This window comes from Macaca mulatta, chromosome 14 (assembly GCF_049350105.2).
Source record: "Macaca mulatta isolate MMU2019108-1 chromosome 14, T2T-MMU8v2.0, whole genome shotgun sequence".
NCBI lineage: Eukaryota > Metazoa > Chordata > Mammalia > Primates > Cercopithecidae > Macaca > Macaca mulatta.
In genome coordinates this window covers 130187093-130209494 of record NC_133419.1, presented here as the reverse complement: position 1 = coordinate 130209494, position 22402 = coordinate 130187093, and the positions used below count along the sequence as shown (strand labels likewise).

The 22402-nt window shown below is 42.3% G+C and overlaps 2 protein-coding genes and 1 pseudogene across 10 annotated transcripts in view; 2 read left to right on the top strand and 1 right to left on the bottom strand.

The window, feature by feature from the left end:
- The window catches only part of PRDM10 (PR/SET domain 10), a 101011-nt gene extending 93016 nt beyond the window's left edge, over positions 1-7995 (top strand). For 4 of the 7 annotated variants that reach the window (XM_077964678.1, XM_015116113.3, XM_015116111.3 and 1 more), the window contains 2 exons: positions 2022-2125; positions 5220-7995. In XM_077964678.1, coding sequence (XP_077820804.1) covers positions 2022-2125; positions 5220-5423 — 308 coding nt within the window. In that variant the 3' untranslated portion in view covers positions 5424-7995. Of the gene's footprint in view, positions 1-2021; positions 2126-3597; positions 4256-5219 lie in introns of all 7 variants that reach the window. The other 3 variants (XR_013404429.1, XR_013404428.1, XR_013404427.1) reach the window with 1 other exon arrangement.
- A 6049-nt stretch (positions 7996-14044) lies between these two features.
- On the bottom strand, positions 14045-14586 carry LOC106993530 (small ribosomal subunit protein eS24 pseudogene; annotated as a pseudogene).
- A 4505-nt stretch (positions 14587-19091) lies between these two features.
- The window catches only part of NFRKB (nuclear factor related to kappaB binding protein), a 32821-nt gene continuing 29510 nt past the window's right edge, over positions 19092-22402 (top strand). For 2 of the 3 annotated variants that reach the window (XM_015116109.3, XM_077964677.1), the window contains exons 1-3: positions 19092-19164; positions 20210-20289; positions 21740-21895. In XM_015116109.3, coding sequence (XP_014971595.3) covers positions 21761-21895 — 135 coding nt within the window. In that variant the 5' untranslated portion in view covers positions 19092-19164; positions 20210-20289; positions 21740-21760. Of the gene's footprint in view, positions 19165-20209; positions 20290-21706; positions 21896-22402 lie in introns of those variants that run through there. The other variant, XM_015116106.3, reaches the window with a different exon arrangement.

The window sequence follows — 22402 nt, the reverse complement described above, 5'->3', positions numbered from 1 at the left end:
ACAGTAATTCTTTAATACCCACAAATACATTTAAAATGCCCAGTCAGGGTTTTTATATTTCTATGATTGTCTCAGAAATTTTTAAAAAAATAGTCTGTTTACTCAGCCAGGCTCAGTGGCTTACGCCTGTAATCCCAGCACTTTGGGAGGCCGAGGCAGGCAGATCACGAGGTCAGGAGTTCAAGACCAGCCTCTCCAACATAGTGAAACCTCGCCTGTACTAAAAATACAAAAATTAGCTGGGCATGGTAGTGCTCACCTGTAGTCCCAGTTACTCAGGAGGCTGAGGCAGGAGAATCACTTGAACCCAGGAGGTGAAGGTTGTGGTGCGCCGAGATCACGCCACTGCACTCCAGCCCGGGCATCAGAGCGAGACTCCATCTCAAACAAAAAAAGTTGGTTTACTCATATTGGGTTCCAAATAAGGGCCATACATTGCAATTGATGATGACTTTTGAGTTTCTTTTAATGTATGTGTTCACTATTTTAAGTTATAATTTCTGTGTTGAGGAAACCGGGTCGTTTGTGCTGTTTTCCACATTCTGGATTTTGCTGGTGGGATTCCCATGTTACCGTGCAGTGAATATGTGCTCTTCTGTTCCTTTCATTTCCTGTAGACTGGCAATTCGAGCTACAGGCTTGCTCAGGTGCAGTTTGTTTTTTGCCTCCTGATACTTCATAGCTGGTGTGTGTACTTCTATCAAGAGCACATAATGTTCAGGTGTCTCTCTTTTTGTGATGTTAGCAGCCATCAGTGTTTATTCCTTAGCTCCATTATTTCATTAGGGCTTGCAAAGTTGTGATATTCTTTTTTTTTTGAGATGGAGTCTTGCTTTGTCACTCAGGCCTAGAGTGCAGTGGTGCGATCTTGGTTCACTGCAACCTGCCTCCCAGGTTCAAGTGATTTTCCTGCCTCAGCCTCCCAAGTAGCTGGGACTACAGGCACCTGCCACCTTGCCTGGCTAATTTTTGTATTTTTAGTGGGGATGGGATTTCACCATGTTGGCCAGGCTGGTCTCGAACTCCTGACCTCAAGTGATCTGCCTGCCTCGGCCTCCCAAAGTGCTGGGATTACAGGCGTGAGTCCCTGTGCCTGGCCATGATTCTAGCACCTTATTCATTAATTAGCTAGAAAACTTTTATAAAGAAAAAAATTTTAACTACCAAGTTTCTCTCAGGTACAATTTGTACAAGAAAGGCAGGATAAATGCTTTAAATACCTGATTCATTTCCTTTGTTTACCAGTTTTCACAAAATGAATTGATTTCTTATGCTATCCAAGGTGATAGGGGTGTGTGTGCACGTCTTAGTGTGGTTTTGTACCCGTGGGTTTCAACACCTGGTGTGTTTCAGCCCATTGCAGCTGTGATCCTTACCGATGCTCAAGTGATCCCCTCTCTGGCTTGTAGGAGCCTCTTCTAACTGGCTCCTGCATTACTCCCACATGACCCGATAGCCTTTCGTCACATCTTGTGTGCTGGGAAGACACAGTGCCCCACAATTGTCTCACAAGCTTTCTGCCCAGGTCTGGAATCAGCCATTTTCCCAAGAAAGTCTCATTCTTTTAGTAGAAAATATTATTTATCAACAAGATGCTAGGGTTGGCTTTATTTTTAATGTGCTCTAATAACACTGGTGGTGAAATAAAATTCAAGTTGGGTTAAATTATGAGAGCCAAGTGTGGATACATTTGTGTCACAAATTCAAATCTGAATATAAAAGATGAAAATATTGATTTAAAAGGTAACTCTTTTTGACTTATTTCAAGGTTTTAAAAATTGTTGAGTATTTGTCTTTGTGGATACTGAGAAGCCACATTTGAAGGGGAATGCACTGATTGTCTCTGACACTGGGTTGCTGCGTACCAGTCTCTTCTCAATTTGTAGCAGAGAAATCATATCATTGTAAGACTCTTGTGGCAAGCACATCAGTGGGGACTGTGGCTACTGGTTGTGTTTTTATTTCTAAGATTTGTGTTAAAATCTGAGACCACTGAACTATGAATATTTCCTGTTTTTTAGCATCTGAGATTCAAATGATGACCCTTCCCCCAGGTCAGTTTGTGATTACAGACAGTGGTGTGGCAACTCCAGTTACTACTGGCCAGGTGAAGGCGGTTACTCCGGTAAGCTGTGCTACTCGGTCGAGTTTTTCCTTTCCAACCTGTGGTGCTGTATAACTCTTATCACCACTTATCTTTTAATGATTGGCTTACTCTGTTTTCTCACAGTAGTTGATGAATTCTTTGAAAGCTGGGTCTTGGGTCTTATCGCTTTATCCTCAGTGCCCTATCCAGGAGACTAGGATATAGCAAATGCTCAATAAATATCTGTTTAATTAATAACTGTAATGGTCCTAGCTCCATCACTATGAGCCCATTTTTTTTTTTTTTTTTTTTTTTGAGACAGAGTCTCGCTGTGTGGCCAGGCTGGAGTGCAGTGGTGCAGTCTTGGCTCACCTGCAACCTCCACCTCCTGGGTTCAAGCGATTCTCCTGCCTCAGCCTCCAGGGTGGCTGGGATTACAAGCATGCGCCACCACACCCAGCTAATTTTTGTATTTTTAGTAGAGACAGGGTTTTACCATGTTGGCCAGGATGGTCTCAATCTCCTGACCTCATGATCCGCCCACCTCGGCCTCCCAAAGTGCTGGGATTGTAGGCGTGAGCCACCGTGCCCGGCCCTTATGAGCGTTTTTATATGCTTCTTGGAAAGATTAAGTCCTCAAGACAATTGGCCCTCAACTGGGTTGGGAGAGAATAATATAATGAATCAATTATGGAGCTGTATTAAACATTTCACCCACCTGAAGGTGAAAAACATTGCCTTAAATTATCTAAGTTGGGCAGGTACAATGTTGATTGTGTCTCCTTCTTCTGTTTTTATCTTCACTGGTTTGTTCTGGCCTGCCTCTTAAGTTATTAGAAGACAGAGTACATACATGTGAATTTAGAAAAATACTCTTGGCTGGGCTCAGTGGCTTATGCCTATAATCCCAACACTTTGGGAGGCCAAGGCAGGCAGATCACTTGAGGTCAGGAGTTCAAGACCAACTTGGCCAACATGGTAAAACCCTGCCTCTACTAAAAATACAAGAATTAGGTGGGTGTGGGGGTGCATCCCTATAATCCCAGCTACTTGGGAGGCTGAAGCATGAGAATTGCTTGAACCTGGGAGGCGGAGGTTGCAGTGAGCCGAGATCATGCCACTGCACTCCAGCCTGGGCAACAGAGTGAGACTCTGTCTCAGAAAAGAAAAAAAAGAAAAATACTCCTGGGTGGATACGTTCTGGAGATCTTGTGTACAGCATGCTGGCTGTGTTCATAATGTATCGTATACTTGAAAACTGTTAGTATAGATAATGTTTTTTGCCACAAAATAAAATGGTAAGTGCATGAGTTGATGGATATGTTAATCAGGCTGTTTGGTTTAATTATATCTTAATAAAGCTAGAAGAAAAAAAAAGAAAAATGCTCTTCAATGGCTAGCAATATTGAGATATTACCAAGGGAAGATTTTTCTTAAGAGGTTTCAGAGGATAGCTAGCTAGTCTTGTGGTCTCAAAACCCTGATTTTTTTTTCTTTCTTTTTTTTTTTAGTATACGGAGAGCTCGCCTGTTTCTCAGCACACACAGTCACTTTAACTAGACTTAGGAGAGAGATGCAAATCCAGAGTAACACTATTCATTGTCAGGGAAAACAGTAACGAATGTGAAATGGGATCATCACGCTGGCATGACCAGGACATTTTTTGTTCCCTGTACGACCCACTGACTCTGATCTTTTTCTGGCCTGGAACTCATTTGAGAATGGTTTCAGCCAAGCTTGTTTCTCTCCCCCGCCACAGTGTACATGCACACTCATTTGATGTACAGTTTTGGGGGTTCATGCATTTTTTGCAGCTGACCTATGGACCCCTCTAGGAGTCAATGGACCCTAGGTTGAGAAACAGCCCCCTCCCCACATGGAAAAAACAATCACGATGAGAACGTTGCCTGGTGGGGGTGAATTCAGAACATCTGGCCCTAGTGGAATCAAGTGGGTATTTGGCGATGGCTCTTTTCTGGGCAGTGCAGACAGGCTAGTGCCTGAGAGTCTCTGTGTGACCTCTCTTTTCCTCTGTTCTGTAGCTGACCAACCCTCCTTCTGACTGACAGACACATTTCTTTAAAAATGTTAATGTAACAAAATAGCCAGCTACAGGTCTCTGAAGACGTTTTCATGATGAGGGGAAAAATAAGAAAACAAAGACAATGTGTAAGTTTTCATAAAGCTACATTTATTCAGTGTAAGGGATTTCATTCTGAGATCCTGTCGTTCCTGTGCTCTTGAGTGTTAAAATCTCTATTTGATGGTAGCGTGTTTTAAATGACCTTACTTAACAAAATACAATTTGGGAACCATTTATTATTATTATTATTATTATTATTCTGAGACAGAGGTTTGCTCTTGTTGCCCAGGCTAGAGTGCAATGGCACGATCTTGGCTCACTGCAACCTCTGCCTCCCGGGTTCAAGCAATTCTCCTGTCTCAGCCTCCCAAGTAGCTGGGATTACAGGCATGCACCACCACGCCCAGCTAATTTTTTTTTTTTGTAATTTTAGTAGAGATGGGGTTTCTTTATATTGGTCAGGCTGGTCTCGAACTCCTGACCTCAGGTGATCCGCCCACCTTGGCCTCCCAAAGTGCTGGGGTTACAGGCGTGAGCCACCACGCCCAGCCTCCATTTATTATTTTTTAAAATTTTGCTGGTCTTTTGAAATTCTGAACTCTGAGAACATTGATCTTGACTACCTGTCTTCAGGGTCATTCTGCCTCTTCAAGGAGACTTTAAATATCTCTTCTTGGATCCATTCTGTATTAATCTTAAGATCGAATGGACAGTCAACTGTCTTTTCTGAATGTGTAAATTCTTAGGAGCATTGCAACAGCACGTTTTCTTTGCCACGTCGAATGTTACCACCATGATGCAAATTACTGTACCTGAAGTTGTTCACTCTAGCATTTGGTGAAACTGCTAAGGTGCTCCTTTAAGGAGCTTACCTTTGTAGTCAATTATTGTGACTGATCCGCCCTCTCTAAAGGACCTAGGTAAAGTATCTCTCATAGATGCCTATTTTGGGTCCCTTGTGACATTTCTTCGCATCTCTCTCCTTCCCTAGTAGCTTCATCCTCCCTTTAAGGCCCCAGGTTTTTAAACATCCTTTTCTTCTTCCTTAAGGGTCATTATGTGTTATCAGAAAGTCAAACAGAATTGGAGGAAAAGCAAACTTCCGCCCTCTCTGGTGGAGTCCAGGTCCAGCCACCTGCACACAGTGACTCCTTGGATCCCCAGACCACCAGCCAACAGCAGACCACACAGTACATCATCACCACCACCACCAATGGGAACGGAAGCAGTGAAGTGCACATCACCAAACCATGACTTCCGCCCTGGAGCTCGAATCCAGCACCCACCTCATGTCTGTTCTCATAAGTCTGAAAGCTCTGACACTTAGAGCTCTTTTGTAAGATTTATTATTCACTCAAGAGTCTGGAAACGACAGTTTTGTCTCTCATCCATCCACTGGGGTTTATTTTGCCAAGGTCATCTTTATCAAATTGACTCTTCAAACCCTTCGTTTTTTGCCACGGAACGGAGATCTTTCAGGGGAAAGTAGATTTCGAGATGGAGAGAATTTGCCTTGCTCTTGAGTTGGTCTTTTAACACACTGACAAGCCTTACTTTTCCTTTGTGGAAATATTAAGTGGCGTATTGTGTTCATACCAAAGGTGGAGACAGGATGTGCCAAGTCCATAGTTACTGGACTTCTTATTCCAAGCCATGGCACCGAAGGAGAAGGGGCATTTTGTGGGTGTGTATTAGGTCTGAACTGCTTTGTCTTGTTTTAGTTTTCAGTAATTTAACAAAGGGAGCTTGTTGAATAAGAAAATGAAAATGATGAAACAAAAGCTTTGACAGTGACGTTCTGAAGCAAAAACTGTCATCTAAATTTTTCTTGCTGATTTTTTTTTTTAACTTCCCTATTTTAGAAAACTGTTGTTAGGCTGTTGGTAGTGCTTTCCACAGATGCTGGTCCTCAGTGGATTAGGTCAGAAGCTCATGTTCTGATAGTTCTTCATTATTTCACAGAGGTGGACTCCCTGAAAGACAAAAGTCTGCTTGATGTCAGCAAAATCTAAACCCCTGCATTAAAACTTTGCCTCCCATTCTCTGGTTGTGGTGGTGGTAAGAAGGAGACATTGGTATCAAGAAAAATTACCAAAACTAGATAGATAGAGAGAGAGAGAGAGAGAGAGAGAGAGAAGAGAGAGAATTAAAATTTTGTTCTGCCTTGCAGGATCCATTTATCATTCATTGGTAAAAGATATATTCCTTGACCAAGTGTACATTTAACTCTTGCTGACAGTGTTCAGTGTATTTTAGTACTTTTAATGCTGTCTTAAAATGAACATTCTTTAAAGTTGGATGGAAAGCTGGCATTTCTTATTTCTTAACACTTTTAACTTTAAACATATTGTAACTCATCTGGACCTTTTAATAAGATGATCAACTTCACACTTAGGGAAAAAATTAAAATGTGAGGAAAAGTTATAATAAAGTAGTTATAAGGGATCTGGAAGAAATCCAGTCTTTATGAATATACTATTAGTTGGGCATTAAAAAATCAGTATACATTTTATCAACTTTTTGTGACATGCTAACACGTTTTTAGAATAATTTTGCATAGTAGAATTTATTACTCCAGGACAGAAAGACCTTACTTCATTTCAAATGAAGTTAATTAATTTACATTTCTGGGTAAAAACTGGTTCTATAAATTAAGTAGAGTAGCTTCTTCATGATAAAGACAGTTTCTGAAAAGTGAACAGTTCTGTTAAAAGAACTTTACTGATGGGTAGATTTCGCACTTTATTTCTGAGACCGCGTTCGTATAGCTATTCCCCAATGTTTGAGTACGAAGAGAACTTGAGAAAGTTACTTCATAAATACACGGAAACTGAAAATGGTCTCTCTGTCTTTGGGAGAAAGCTATTCAACAGAAAATATTGACCCTGCATTACAAAATACAGACTCGGGTTCCCTAAGTCCCACAGTGTAATGATTACAAATATCCTAGTGTCCTGTCCAGAAAGCCTTTCTAGGGGAAGAATAGTAGAATTTTCCAAAGGTCCAGTTTTAGCTTTTATAACTGAAATCTGGCCCTGTTACGTTCTTTTTAATTTGAACCATAAAGTATCTTCCCTCCCCTCAGGAATAACTTATTGGAAAACTGAAAAGAATCACTGAATGGAATGTTCATTTTATGGCAGTTATTTTAAGTTTTAAAATACACAGAGGAAAACATTGTGGAAGGACCTCTTTGTTGCTTTCCCTTCTAAGTTTTCTTCTTCTTCTTTGGTCCTTATGTGAAATAAAGACTCTCAAACTAATTTGTATATTATCAGCCAGAGATGCGGATGGCAGTCGAGCCAAGTCACGTGGCTTTCAGATCAGGTATTCTCCACGTTCATTCCAAGGTCATAGATTTGTAAAAGGACCTGGATTGATGGTAAATGATGAGCCATCAGAAAACTAAATTTGGAAAACATGTATGTAGCCAGTGTGGATATTGTGGCCTCTCTCAAGACACATTGACACTGTAGACTTCATTCAGTGCAGTGTGAGTATTTTGGAGTAGGTTGGATGTAGATTTTGTTTTTATTGTTGATTTGTACCGACAGAAATAGACATTTCATCATGTAAAATTCCTGTTTTTCTGGAAAAACCTATTGTTTTGATCTTCTTGTTTTCTGACTCGGAAGTATCCTTTCAAAAAACTCTTAAGATATCTAGGTCTAAAAAGCACTTCATGAGATGCTGAAGCTGACTGGTTAAAAATGTTGACCCTATCCTGTTATTTAAATGTGAACATTTATTGTACATTCAGTGAGTTATAGTGTTAATAGTCTTGTGCTATGCAGCAGGTGTAAAAATTAATAAATATATTTTTTAATAAGCCTGTTTGTATGCGTGAAGCTACAAGAGCTGTTTTTTTTTTTCTTTTAAGAATTACAACTTCTGGTTTCCAGCGTGGCATGCAGGAAGCACGGAAGTTGTTTCTCCATCCTAGCAGTAAGTAAGAAGCTGAGCAAGTGGAAAGATCAGCATCTCTCCTTAGATCCGTCAGAAAGTTGAGCTCACAGGACAAACTGCTGTCCCCAAAATTGGAAAGACAAACAGGCAAATACAGAGAATCGTAGCTTATAGAACAGAAACCTGTGAGAAAAAGATCCATGAGCAGTAACCTCTGTGAGAACCGGTGCCAGGTTAGGAAAACGTGAACTCTATTTGACAAATTGCTGCAGGCTTAGCGTGGAGAGCTCTGAGAAGTTAAAAACTCCAGGGAACTCAGTCACTGGAGGGGGGTCAAGGGAGACCCACACTTTTATGAGTTTTATCCCCAGGAGCTTGACTAGGTCCTCACAGTGAAATTCGGAGAAAAATCCCCACGTTTCCAGCAGAGGAAGGGGAGAAGGAACCATTTTGAAATACTCCAGAGTAGGCCGGGCGCAGTGGCTCACGCCTGTAATCCCAGCACTTTGGGAGGCCAAGGCAGGCGGATCACGAGGTCAGGAGATCCAGATCATCCTGGCTAACACGGTGAAACCCCGTCTCTACTAAAAAAAAAAAAATACAAAAATTTAGCTGGGCCTGGTGGCCGGCGCCTGTAGTCCCAGCTACTCGGGAGGCTGAGGCCGGAGAATGGTGTGAACCCGGGAGGCGGAGCTTGCAGTGAGCCGAGATCGCGCCATTGCACTCCAGCCTGAGCAATAGAGCAAGACTCTGTCTCAAAAAAAAAAAAAAAAAGAAATACTCCAGAGCTTTCTGATCTTTCTATTGTAACAAGCACCTAACCTGCTGAAGTTATAGCAGAACCTCAGTCACCTGGAGGAAGGGAAATACCCAAACCCAGCTCATTCTAGCCATCGTCCCTCATCTAAGAGGGGATAACCGCATAGCACTCATGAAGGACACAGTCCAGAGGCACGGGGTCACCAGAACACTGAGGCCTCATTTAGGTATACAGAATGCTTCCCCGACCCCAACACCTTACCACCACATTGCTCAAGGCCTGCTTACAGAAATTCTCTCTATCTGGCACATCATAACCAGCTATCAAGAAAAACATTACAAGGCATATTAAGAGGCAAAAGACACAAGTTTGAAGAAAGAGAGCAAACATCAGACCCAGATTTAGATATGGCCCAGATGTTGGAATTTGCAGACTGGGAATTTAAAACAACTGTGATCAATATGAAAAGGGCTCTACTAGAGAAAGTAGACAACAAGCAATAACAAACAAACAATGTAAGGAGACATGGAAATCCTAAGAATGAGCTAAAATGCTAGAGATAAAAAATGAAGAATAGGCTGGGCATGCAAGCTCACACCTGTAAACCCAGCACTTTGGGAGGCTGAAGTGGGTGGATCATTTGAGGTCAGCCGTTCAAGACCAGCCTGGCCAACATGATGAAACCCTGCTTCTACTAAAAGTACAAAAATTAGCCAGGCGTGGTGGTGGGCCCCTGTAATCCCAGCTACTCGGGAGGCTGAAGTGGAAGAATCGCTTCAACCTGGGAGGTGGAGGTTGCAGTGAGCCGAGATTGCGCCTCTGCACTCCAGCCTGGCGACAGAGCAAGACTCCACCTCAAAAAAAAAAAAAAAAAAAATCCTAAGAAAGAATCGCTGAGCTTGAGGATATCTCAATAGAAACCTCTATAACTGAAAGACAATATCCAAAAACTGAGATGATGTAAAAAAGGTATAACTATGCCTCATGGGAATACTAGAAGAAGACAGAGAAAGGAACAGAAGAAATATTTGAAGCAATAATGATTGATAATTCCCCAAATCAATATGGAACATGAAACCACAGAGGCTCAGAGGACATACAGGGTAAATGCAAAAAATCCTTCAAAACACAAATGAACAAAAAATAACTTTTCTTCTGAAACTGTGCACACAAGGAGAGAGTGGAATGAAATGTTTAAGGTGTTGAGAGAAAAAAGCAGACTAACCTAGAATGCTGTACCCCATGAAATTATCCTCCAAAAGTAAAGGGGATTTGTTGCCAGTAGACCTGCCTTGAAGAGAATGTTAAAAGAAGAGAAGTTTTTCAGAGAGAAGAAAAATGATAAAAGTCAGAACCTCAGATCTACTTAAAGAAAGAGCATCATTATTACCTTTAATAACTAAAGGTAAAAGAAAAATCTTGCTTTTTCTCATTCTTCATTGATTTATTTTTCTTTTTACTTTTTTGAGACAGGGTTTCACTGTCGCCCAGGCTGGAGTGCAGTGGTGCAATCACAGCCCACAGCAGCCTTGATCTCCCTGGCTCAAGCGATTCTCTCACCTGAGTCTCCTGAGTAGCTGGGACTACAGGCACGTGCCACCACACCTGGCTAATTTTTTGTATTTATTTTAGTAGAAATGGGGTTTTGCCATATTGCCCAGGCTGGTCTCGAATTCCTGGGCTCAAGCGATCCACCCATTTCAGCCTCTCAAAGTGCTGGGATTACAGGCATGAGCCGTTGTGCCTGGCCTGTTCATTGATCTAACACATGACAGTTTGTTCAAAATAATAGCAATGATGTATACTAATATATCTGTATATATGTTCATATGTAAGTGAAATGAATGATGGCAATGATATAAGGGATGGGGGGGTGGGAGGGAAGAATTAGGATTATTTCATTATAAGATGTGCACGCTATGGCCGGGTGCAGTGGTTCACACCTGTAATCCTAGCGCTTTGGGAGGCCAAGGCAGGCAGATCACCTGAGGTCAGGAGTTTGAGACCAGCCTGACCAAAATACAGAATCATCTGGGCATGGTGGTGCATGCCTGTAATGCCAGCTATTCAGAAGGCTGAGGCAGGAGAATCTCTTGAACCCAGGAGGCGGAGGTTGTGGTGAGCCGAGATCATGCCATTGCACTGCAGCCTGGGCAACAAGAGCAAAACTCCATCTCAAAGAAAGAAAGAAAAAAAAGATATGCACACTATCAATGAAGTGGGATAGTGTTATGTGAAAATGTACTTGAATTAATTGCAAACTCTAGAGCAACCACTAAAAAGTAAAAAAAAAAAAAAAAAAAAAAAAAAAAAAAAAGTATTGCTGATATTCTAAGAAAGTTAGGAAAATAGGAAAATAGAATCATATAAAATGTTCAGTTAGAACCACAAAAGAGTTTAGGTGTGGTGCCTCACACCTGTAATCCTAGCACTTTGGAAGGTTGAGGTGGGAGGATCATTTAAAGCCAGGAGTTCAAGACTAGCTCAGGCAACATAGTGAGACTGTCTTTAAAGAAAATAAAAATATATATTAGCAGGGCGTGGTGACATGTGCCTATAATCCTAGCTACTTAGGAGGGTGAGGCAAGAAGATCACTTGAGTCCCAGAGTTTGAGGCTGCAGTGAGCTATATTGTGCCACTGCATTCCAGCCTGGGTGGCAGAGTGAGACCCTATCTCAAAAACAAGAGGCAGAAAAGGAGTGGAAGACAATATAGGAGCAAAGAACAAGGGAACACATAGAAAACAGGAACAAATATAGTCAGTATTAATCCAAATATAGTCAATGTTAACCCAAATATATCAATAATCACTTTGAACATCAGTGTTCAAATACACCGGTTAAAAGAGATTATCAGGCTGGATCAAGAAACAAGACCCAACTATACTTTGTCTATGAGAAAACCACTTTAAATATAATGACATGTAGGTTAAAAACAAATGGATGGAGAAAGATACACCATGCTAACACTAATCAAAGAAGGTGGGAGTAGCTATATTAATTTCAGACAGCAGACTTCAGACAAAGTTATCAGGGATAAAGTGGAGGCATTATATAATGATAAAGGGGTCAGTTCTCCAAGAGAACATAAGAACCCTTAATGGGTAAGTGCTTAGCAATAGAGCATCAAAACATGTAAAGCAAAAACAGAAGTACAAGGAAAAACAGAGGGTCATTGGTCTCCAACTATAATGGTGGAATCATCTCTCAGAAATGTACAGATCGAGCAGGCAGAAAATCAGTAAGGACATAGTTATGCTCAACACAAAGATCAATGGGAAATAAGATCTATAGACTGCTTCTTCTAATAATAGAGTGCATATTGTTATCAAGCATATGGAACACTAACCAGCATAGGACACATTCTGGGGCATAAAATACACTTAACAAACTTAAAAGAACACATATCATACAATGTCTGCTCTTATACCAAAATGGTATTCAACTAGAAATAAAAAAGACAGCTGTAAATTTTCAAAAGACTTGCTGATTAAACACACTTCTTTATAACACATGAACCAAAAAAGACATCTCACATTAAAAAATATTGTGGGCCAGGCACAGTGGCTCATACTTCTTATCCCAGCACTCTGGGTGGCTGAGGCAAGACGATCATTTGAGACCAGCATGGGCAACATAGTGAGACCCCATTTCTACAAAAAATAATTTTTAAAAATTAGCTGAGCACAGTGGTCCCAGCTACTTGAGAAGCTGGGGTGGGAAGACTGCTTGAGCCTGGGAGGTCAAGGTTGCAGTGAGCTGTGATTGTGCCACTGTGCTCCAGGCTGGGTGACAGAGTGAGACTTTGCCTCCAGAATTTTTGTTTTAAACTAAATAAGAATAAAACATAAAAATGTTTGGGATGTTGTACTGAGAGGGAAATTTTATTATTGAACGCATATGGTAGAAAATAATGATCTAGGCCGGGCGCGGTGGCTCCCGCCTGTAATCCCAGCACTTTGGGAGGCCGAGGTGGGCCGATCACGAGGTCAGGCGATCGAGACCATCCTGGTCAACACGGTGAAAACCCGTCTCTACTAAAATTACAAAAAATTACCCGGGCGAGGTGGCGGGCGCCTGTAGTCCCAGCTACTCGGGAGGCTGAGGCAGGAGAATGGCGTGAAACTGGGAGGCGGAGCTTGCAGTGAGCGGAGATCTCGCCACTGCACTCCAGCTTGGGCAACAGAGCGAGACTCCATCTCAAAAAGAAAGAAAGAAAGAAAGAAAGAAAGAAAGAGAGAGAGAGAAAGAAAGAAAGAAAATAATGATCTAAAATCAATCATCTGAAGTTCCACCTTAGGAAACTAGAAAAAGAACAAATCCAAAATAAATATAAGAAAATAAATAAAAATTAGAGCAGAAATCAATGAAATTGAAAACAAGAAATCAATAAAGAAAATAAATGAAACAAAAATCTGCTTCTTTGAGAAGATCAATAAAATTGATGTATCCAGCCATGCTAAGAAAAAAGACTGAAATTACTAATATCAGAAATATATAGGCCGGGCACGGTGGCTCACCCCTATAATCCTAGCACTTTGGGAGGCTGAGGCAGGTGGATCACCTGAGGTCAGGAGTTTGAGACCAGACTAGCCAACGTAGTGAAACCCCGTCTCTACTAAAAATGCAAAACTTAGCCGGATGTGGTGGCAGGTTCCTGTAATCCCAGCTACTCGGGAGGGTGAGGCAGGAGAATCGCTTGAACCCGAGAGGCAGAGGTTGTAGTCAGCTGAGATTTTGCCACTGCACTCCAGCCTGGGGCAGAGTGAGACTTCGTCTCAAAAAAGAAAAAAATATATATATTAGGGGACTTCACTACAGATCACATGGACATGCAAAGGCTAATAAAGGAATACTATTCGAACTGTATGCGTGCAAATTTGACAACCTAGATGAAATAGACCAATTTCTTAAAAGATATAGTCTGCCAAAACTCATAGAAGAGAAATAAACAATTGAACAGGCATATATATTTCATATATATACACATATATACATATACACACACATATACATATGTACATATATACACACACATATACATATACACATATATACACATACATATACATACATACACATATACATATATATTTCATATATATATGAAATAAATTGAATCAATAATTAATCTTTCAAAACACAAAGTACCAGGCCAGACGTGTTCACTGGTGAATTCTACCAAACACTTAAGAAATTATACCAATTATCTCCAATCTTTTTCATAAGATAGAAGCAGAGAGAATACATCTTTTTAAAAAGTTTTTAGTTTATTCATCTTGTGAAAAATCCCCAGTGGCTGCAGATGGCATCACCTTTACTCCTTCAGCTTTTTGCCAGCACCAACATCGGCCTTTGCAATTCCCCTAACTTCCTTCACTCTGTTCTTGTGTTCCTTTCAATGCTTTCTCGAGGTCTTTTCCTTCTCATACAGGCCATGTCTTGCAAGTCTATGTTTGAGTTTATTTTTCTTTGCATAATCCAAGGAATCATAAAGCATGCCAAAGCCAGTTGTCTTGCCACCACCAAAATGAGTTCTGAATCCAAATACAGAGATGACAGCTGGTGTGGTCTTGCACATTTTGGCTAGTTTCTCCTGAATTTCTGTCTTAGGGCTATTGCCTTCCTGGGGTGAAGGACATCAATGAGCATTTGTTTCCTCTGAAGTAGTCGTCGGTTGGTCATGGTTTGAGCAGCTACTGTATCGTTCATGATGGCGGTCTATCCTGAGACAGCCAGGGAGGAAAAGAGGATCTTAACTCATTCTGTGAGGGCAGCATCACCCTAATACTAAAATCAGACAAAGACATTACAAGAAAAAATACAGACCTATATAGCTCCAGAACATTGATGCCAAAGCCCTCAACAATGTATAAAAACAATTATATACCACAACCATGTGGGATTCATCCCAGGTATGCAAGGCTGGTTCAACATTTGAAAACAATTTAATGTAAAACACCATACCAACAGGCTAAGAAGAAATATCTCATGATCATATCAATGGACACAGAAAAACATTTGACAAAAGTCTGAAACCCACGTATGATAAAAATCTCAAACTAGTAATAGAAGGGCACTTTTTCTGCTTGATAAAGAAGATCCACAAAAACCCTACAACAAACATCACACTTAATGGTGAGAAATTCAAAGCTTTCCTGCTAATATCAGGAACCAGACAAAGATGTTCCTTCTCACCACTGCTTTTTACCATTGTACCAGTAGTCCTAGCTAATGCAATGAGACAGGAAAAAAAAAATATATATACACACACACACACACACACACACACAGGCATACAGATTGGCAAGAAAAAATAAAACTGTCTGTTCACAGGTGACAAAAATCCAAAATATTAAAAAAAAAAAACTGAACTAATAAGCAATTATAGCAAGGTTGCAGGGTGTAAGGTTAATTTAATTTTTTGAGACACAGTCTTGTTCTGTTGCCCAGGCTGGAATGCAATAGTGTGATCTTGGCTCACAGAAAGCTCTGCCTCCTGGATTCAAGTAATTCTCCTGCCTCAGCCTCCCAAGTAACTGGGATTACAGGCACCCGCCACCATGCCTGGCTAATTTTTGTATTTTTAGTAAAGACAGGGTTTCACCATGTTAGCCAAGCTGGTCTTGAACTCCTGACCTCCAGTGATCCACCCACCTTGGCCTCCCAAAGTGCTGGGATTACAGGTGTGAGCCACCCTGCCTGGCCAAGAATAAAAAAAAAATATCCTGGAACTAATAAGCAATTATAGCAAGGTTGCAGGGTATAAAGTTAATTTTAAAAAGTCAATCATATTCCTATATACCAGCAATGGACAAGTGGAAATTGAAAGGCAAAACACGATACCATTCACATTAGCACACCCAAAAATGAAATACTTAGGTATACATCTGACAAAATATGCACAATATCTATATGGTGAAAACTACAAATCTGACGAAAGAAATCAATGAAGAACTAAATAAATGAAAGTATTCATGGATAAGAGGACTTAATAGTGTCTGGATGTCAGGTTTTCCCAATTTAATCTATAGATTCAATGTAATCCCAATCAAAATCCCGGCAAGTTACTTAGTGGATATCAACAGACTGACTTTAGAGTTTACATGGAGAAGCAAAAGACCCTCAATAGCCAACACATTATTCAAGGAGAACAACAAAGTTGAAAGACTGCAGTACCGGACTTCAAGACTTAATATAAAGCTACAGTAATCAAGACAATGTGATACTGGTGAAAGACAAGAACAGTGCAACAGTATAGAGAGCCCAGTAGCTGACCCAGATGAATACAGTCAAGTGATTTTTGACAAAGCAGGAAAGGCAATGTAGAAACGATAGTCTTTTCAAGAAGAAGAAATGGTGCTGGAGGCCAGGCGTAGTGGCTCATGCCTGTGATCCCAGCACTTTGGGAGGTCAAGGTGAGTAGATTACTTGAGTCCAGGAGTTTGCAATCAGCTTGGGCAATGTGGCAAAACCCCATCTCTACAAAACAAACAAAAACCACCGCAAAATTAGCTGTGCATGGTGGCACATGCCTATAGTCCCAGCTACCTGGAAGGTAGAGACAGGAGGATTGCTTCAGCCTGGGAGGCAGAGGGTGCAGTGAGCTGAGCTGAGATCACACCAGTGCACTGCAGCCCTGGTGACAGAGTAAGACACTTTGTTTGTTTGTCAAAAACAAACAAAAAAAATTGGTGCTGGAACATATGGGGATCCACATGCAAAAAAAAAAAATGAATCTAGACATGGACCTTACACTCTTCACAAAAAGAAACTCAAAATGGATTATAGGCCTAAATGTAAAACGCAAAACTATAAAACTAGAAGATAACATGGGAGACAACCTAGATGACTTTGGGTCTTGTGATAACTTATTAGATATAACACCAAAGGCACGAAGAAATAATTGGTAGCCTGGAATTCATTAAAATTTAAAATTTCTGTCCTGAGAGAGAGACTGGAGAATGAAAAGATAAGCCACAGACTGGGAGAAAATATTTGTAAAAGACATACCTGATAAAGGACTGTTATCTAAAATATACAAAGAACAACGAAAACTCAACAATAGGAAAACTAAAAAATGGGCCAAAGTCCTTAAGAGACACCTCAGTAAAAAATATATAAAGATGGTAAAGAAGTATGTGAAAGAGGCTCTACGTCAGGGAAATGCAAATTAAAACAACATGAGGCCAGGTGCAGTGGCTCATGCCTGTAATCCCAGCACTTTGGGAGGGTGGAGTGGGTGGATTGCTTGAGCCCAGGAATTAGGGACCAGCTTGGGCAACATGGCGAAACCCCGTCTCTACAAAAAATAAAAATTAAAAACAAAAAAGAATACGAGACACCACTATGGAGCTATTGGAATGGGCAAAATTCAGAATACTGACAATACCAAGTGCTAGTGAGAATGAGAAGCAACAGGAACTCTCATTCATTGCTGGTGTGAATGCAAAATGGTATAGCTGCTTTGGAAGGTAATTTGGCAATTGGCTTGATTCATAATTGCCAAAACCTGGAAACAATGAAGACGTCCTTCAGAAAGCGAATAGATAAAACTGTGGCGTATCTATTGGAATACCACAATGGAATGGGATATTATTCAGCACTAAAAAGAAACAGGAGCTATCAAGTCATGAAAAGACATGGAGGAAACTTCAATGCCTGTTACTATGAGAAAGAAGCCAATCCGAAACGGCTACATACCATGTAATTCCAACTAGACATTCTGGAAAAAGGCAAAACTATGGAGACAAAAAGATCAGCGGTTGCCAGGGATAGAGGAGAGGGAGAGATGAATATGCAGAGCACAGATGATTTTTAAGACAGTGAAATTACTCTGCATTATACTGTGATGGTGGGTAATGATGTATCAATGTAGGTTCATCAGTTCTTTTGTTTGTTTGAGACGGAGTCTCACTCTGTCGCCCAGGCTGGAGTGCAATGGCGTAATCTCGGCTCACTGCAACCTCTGCCTCCCGGGTTAAAGCAATTCTCCTGCCTCAGCCTCCTGAGTAGCTAGGACTAACAGGTGCCCGCCACCACACCCAGCTAATTTTTGTATTTTTAGTAGAGACGGGGTTTCACCATGTTGGCCAGGATGGTCTCGATCTCCTGACCTCGGGATCCGCCCGCCTCGGCCTCCCAAAGTGTTGGGATTATAGGCGTGAGCCACCAGGCCGGGCAGTGTTCGTCAGTTCTAAGAAATGTACCACTCTGGTAGGGGATGTTGATTAAAGGGGAGGCGATGCATGTGGGGAGGTGGGGCGGGGAGTATTTGGAAAATCTCTGATCTTTCTGCTCAATTTTGTTAACTTTAAACTGCTCTAAAAAACAAAGTCAATCAAAAATTATAGTTTACATTGTTTTTACTCTTTTTCTCTTTCTGGTCTTGTCACAATCGCAACGTAAGGGAAATATCGGTGACAACTATGGAGTGATAGTCCACTGCCATTTAGACGTGATCGTTTCTAATTCAAGAGCCTCTCAACAGTGTAACAGGAACTTAGGGCATTTGTGGAGCCAGCAGAGGAGCACAGATTGGGTGGTTTGGAAACCACTCTTTTCCAGGAAAGGAAGAACATTAGCTCGGCCGGTCGGCTTCTCTGGTTCCATCCACACAGAGAACTGAGGATGGTCTCTGCGCCACTGCTGGGAGTACCTGGAATAATAAGTAGTGTGAAGCCGTACTAAGCAAAACCCAGTGAATAAGAGGAACACGATGGAGTTTAACTTAAAATGTGATCCTTCGATGTGTTTACTTTCTTTCTGGACATCGAGGGCCCGGGGACCGGAAGGAGGAATGAAGGAACTCAGAGGCACAGGCTGAGGTCGCGTTCTACTCATGTCCTCAACTGTAAAATAGGCACTAATAGTGCATAGCTCACAGGGCTGCAGCACAAAGACGGTGGGTAGAAAGTGCTTAGCATAGGGCCTGGGGCAGGGTATGCTCTCTGCAAACCTCAGCTAATAGACGTGCCTTCGCTGATGAGCTATGGAACTTTGATTCGCGGTCAGGCAAACACAGGCACTATCTGGGGCCTCTGGAAGCTCCTACATCAGGTGAGACGCGCAAGCGGTCTGGAACCTGCATTCCCAGGCCCAGACGCGCGCAGGGACCTTCGCCGACCGTCGTGCCAGTCGCCCCGCTCCGGGCCCCGCCCGCTGTGGCCCCGCCCCGGCACCCTCCAGGCCCCGCCCCGCGCTGCCCCGCCCCTTCCGCCGCTCAGGCCCAGAGCGTGCGCGCACCCAGACTCCTTGCGGGAGCGAGCGCGTCCGGGACCCCGCGGCCGAGAAGGGCTGCGGGTTAGGGGACCGGCGCCCGCGGTTCAGGTGAGGGCGGGCAAGGGGCGGCGAAAGGGTTAAAGTGTCTGGGGGGAGTGGTGGGAGCGGGAGCAGGCGGCTGGGTCCGCGAGGTCGCTGCCCCTGTGGGCGTGGGGAGCGGGAGCGGGGCGTGGGGAGCGGTGCGACGCGTGAGGCTGGGGGTTAGGGTTAGGCACGCGTGGGGGAGGGGCGGGGCCGAGCCGTGCAGTGCTGAGGATGGGTCCCCGGCTTGGGCCAGCCCGGCGCGGGATTTGCTGCAGAGTTGACGGGTTTGGAGCCGGCTGTTGCTCCGGAAGGACCCGAGGGTTTAGCTTCTGCACTGGGGAGGGTCCAGCGGGGAAAGTTAGACCAGGTGCTGAGGAAAAGCCAGTGATGAGAGGCCGACAGGGCTTCCTGGTCTAGTGAAGAGGTTCAGAACGCACCAAGACCTGGAAATCCTGGGCTTCCGGGGTCCAGCTCCCTGGCAGCTGCCTGGTTTTGGTGTTTTGAGATTCTGTTCGGAATAGTGGCAGTGCAAAGGTTGTCACCGGACTGGATAAAATTTAGCTAGACATGCACCGTCTTTGAAGAAACTTATGAGCAAGTTGTGTAGAGATAGACCTCCCAAGAGGCAGGTAGGACACTGACTTTGCAGCTGATAGTCTGTTCTATGCCAGTTCTGTTAAGAAGGTTTTATTCTGAGCATCAGGTTGCTTCTGCAATTTTTTTTGCTATTTTGAAATTTCGTTAAACTCATATACTATGTGCTGTCTCACCCGCTTCACTTATTTAGGCACAGGCATGGTCAGGATGTCATTTCACCATGTGCTGAAGGGCGATGATGGGGCAGAGTTGCTTGGGGACCACCCACCTGCCTTGACCCAACACTGAAGTTTTTGCTGTATCTTTACATGGATCTGAGATCTCTTCAAGGGAACTTGAAATAATTTAGTGGAACATGCTTCACTTTACGTGTAGTTATTCTAGATCTGTTATCATTTGAGAATTTTGGGAAAGAAAAGTACCTGTATTACGTAATTCACACTGTCACTCATCTGGAGATTATTCATTGCAGGATTTCAGCATTGGAAATAACGGGAGGGAGGACCCGGTCCCGCTTCCCTTCATCAAATAAGGAAATTGACACCTGGCTTGGTAAGATCTGTGGAATGTTACTGGCAGACCTTGGCTGGAATTCTGGTGTTTTGACTGTTAACATCCTTTTTTCTTTTCATTTTAGTGTGTTTTTTAGCCCACTTCGTGGAAGTAGGAGCTGGAAAGGATGGATTGAGTAAATGTTAGCAGAGTGATTGAGTTGAAGCTCCCTGTGGTCCTGTTAGCATTGTGCAGTCCTGTGCTGTCAACTTGACACCTAATCCCAGCCATCAGTCCGAAATGTTGTAATATGTAGTTTTCTAAAGGTGTTCAGCAGTGTTCAGTTATTACAGGAAGGAGAAAAGTAGCATTAATTTACGTGATTATACGGATCAGATGGACCACCTAAAGGCAGATTGGCCATCGACTTTACTGGTTGTTATGGTCAGGTGTGTGGAACCTCAGGAATTTATGTGGACTAATAAAGTCATATCAGTAAGCTTCCTTTTCATTATTTAAATGTTGCGAGGTTATACAAGAGGTATTATGTGTAGCATTAAGCACATGGGTTTGCAGGCAGGCAGACCTGAATTTCAGTACTGCCTCGGGTTGGGCAAGTTACTGACCTACTCTGATTTTCAGTTTTAATTCTGTTGTAAAAACCCATGACCCTACTTTGCACAGTTGTAGGAGTTAAATGAGATATGTGAAAGGCCTGGTGTTTGATAGGCCCTCATAAAGTGACCGTTAGCATTTGCATTTTACTAGTGTAGGTTGATTTTCAGCAAATTTTCTTTTGTGAAAGAGCAACAAAGAATATTCTTTCTCTTTTTCTTTTTGAGACAGGGTCTCTGTTGCCCAGGCTGGAGTGTGATCACGGCTCATTGCACCCTGTCCCTCTCGTGTTCAAGCAATCTTCCCACCTCAGCCTCCCGAGTAGCTGGGACTACAGGCGTGTGCCACCACGCCTGGCTGATTTATTTTTATTTTTTGTAGAGAAGGGGTTTTGCCATGTTCCCTAGGCTGGTCTCAAACTCCTGGATGAAAGGGGACAGCCCGCCTCAACCTCCCAAAGTACTGGGACTGTAGGTGTGAGTTACTGCACCCAGCCAACAACAAAGAATTAATTGCTAAAAAACAGTTGTTAAAGAATTACATTGTGGGAGAGTGATTATTGGTCTGGGAAGTGTAAATTATAGATTGTGATCTGTTTATCATTTAATCTCAGGCTCATTTTACTCATCTGTACAGTGAAGGCATATGAAATTTATGAATTTAGGAGTTACTGTAGGAGCATTCTGAGAAAAGAACTCTTCCAGATAACACTTGAAAATTCCAGTGGGAATGCTGTGGTGAAAGGGAGGGAGAAGAGCTGTTTAGCTGTAATTAGGGTGCAAGGATAAGGTGTAAGAACTGGCTGGAGGCTGAATGTTTTTCTGGAGGAGTGTTAGCATCAGCTAGATCCCTGGAATTTCTGCCTTTCTGTCTCAAGATGCATGTCTTTGTCCAGAGTACCTGTGGAGAAGAAACAATGGATTCCTTAGACCATATGCTGACAGATCCTCTGGAACTTGGTCCATGTGGAGATGGCCATGGCACGCGCATCATGGAGGATTGCCTCCTGGGAGGCACCAGAGTTAGTCTGCCTGAGGACCTTCTGGAGGATGTGAGTAGTAATATGGTTGCGACCTTTTCCTCTCTGTCAGCTTCCTTGTAACAGTTATGGGAAACCTTTTCCACTCTATATTTCCAGTCTTTTGTGCTCCCTTTTGTTCATTTTCTACATTGCAGGCAGCCTGATCTCTTATCTTTTTTTAAAGTTTAGAGTCTATTTAGTATCTGATTAAGGAAGAAAACAAGCTGCATTCTGCATGTTTAATAACATGTCAAAATAACTTGATAACGTGATATAAGCCCTATTTTTAACAAGATAATTTTCATCCATTAAAAAAGGTTGTATATTTTAACCGTGGAATACTACTCAGCCATAAAAAGGAATGAAATAATGGCATTTGCAGCAAACTGGATGGAAATGGAGGTCATTATTCTAAGTGAAGTAACTTGGGAATGGAAAACCAAACATCGTTCTCACTTTTAAGTGACAGCTAAGCTTTGAGGACGTAAAGGCGTAAGAATGATAATGGACTCTGGGGACTTGCGGGGAAGGATGGGA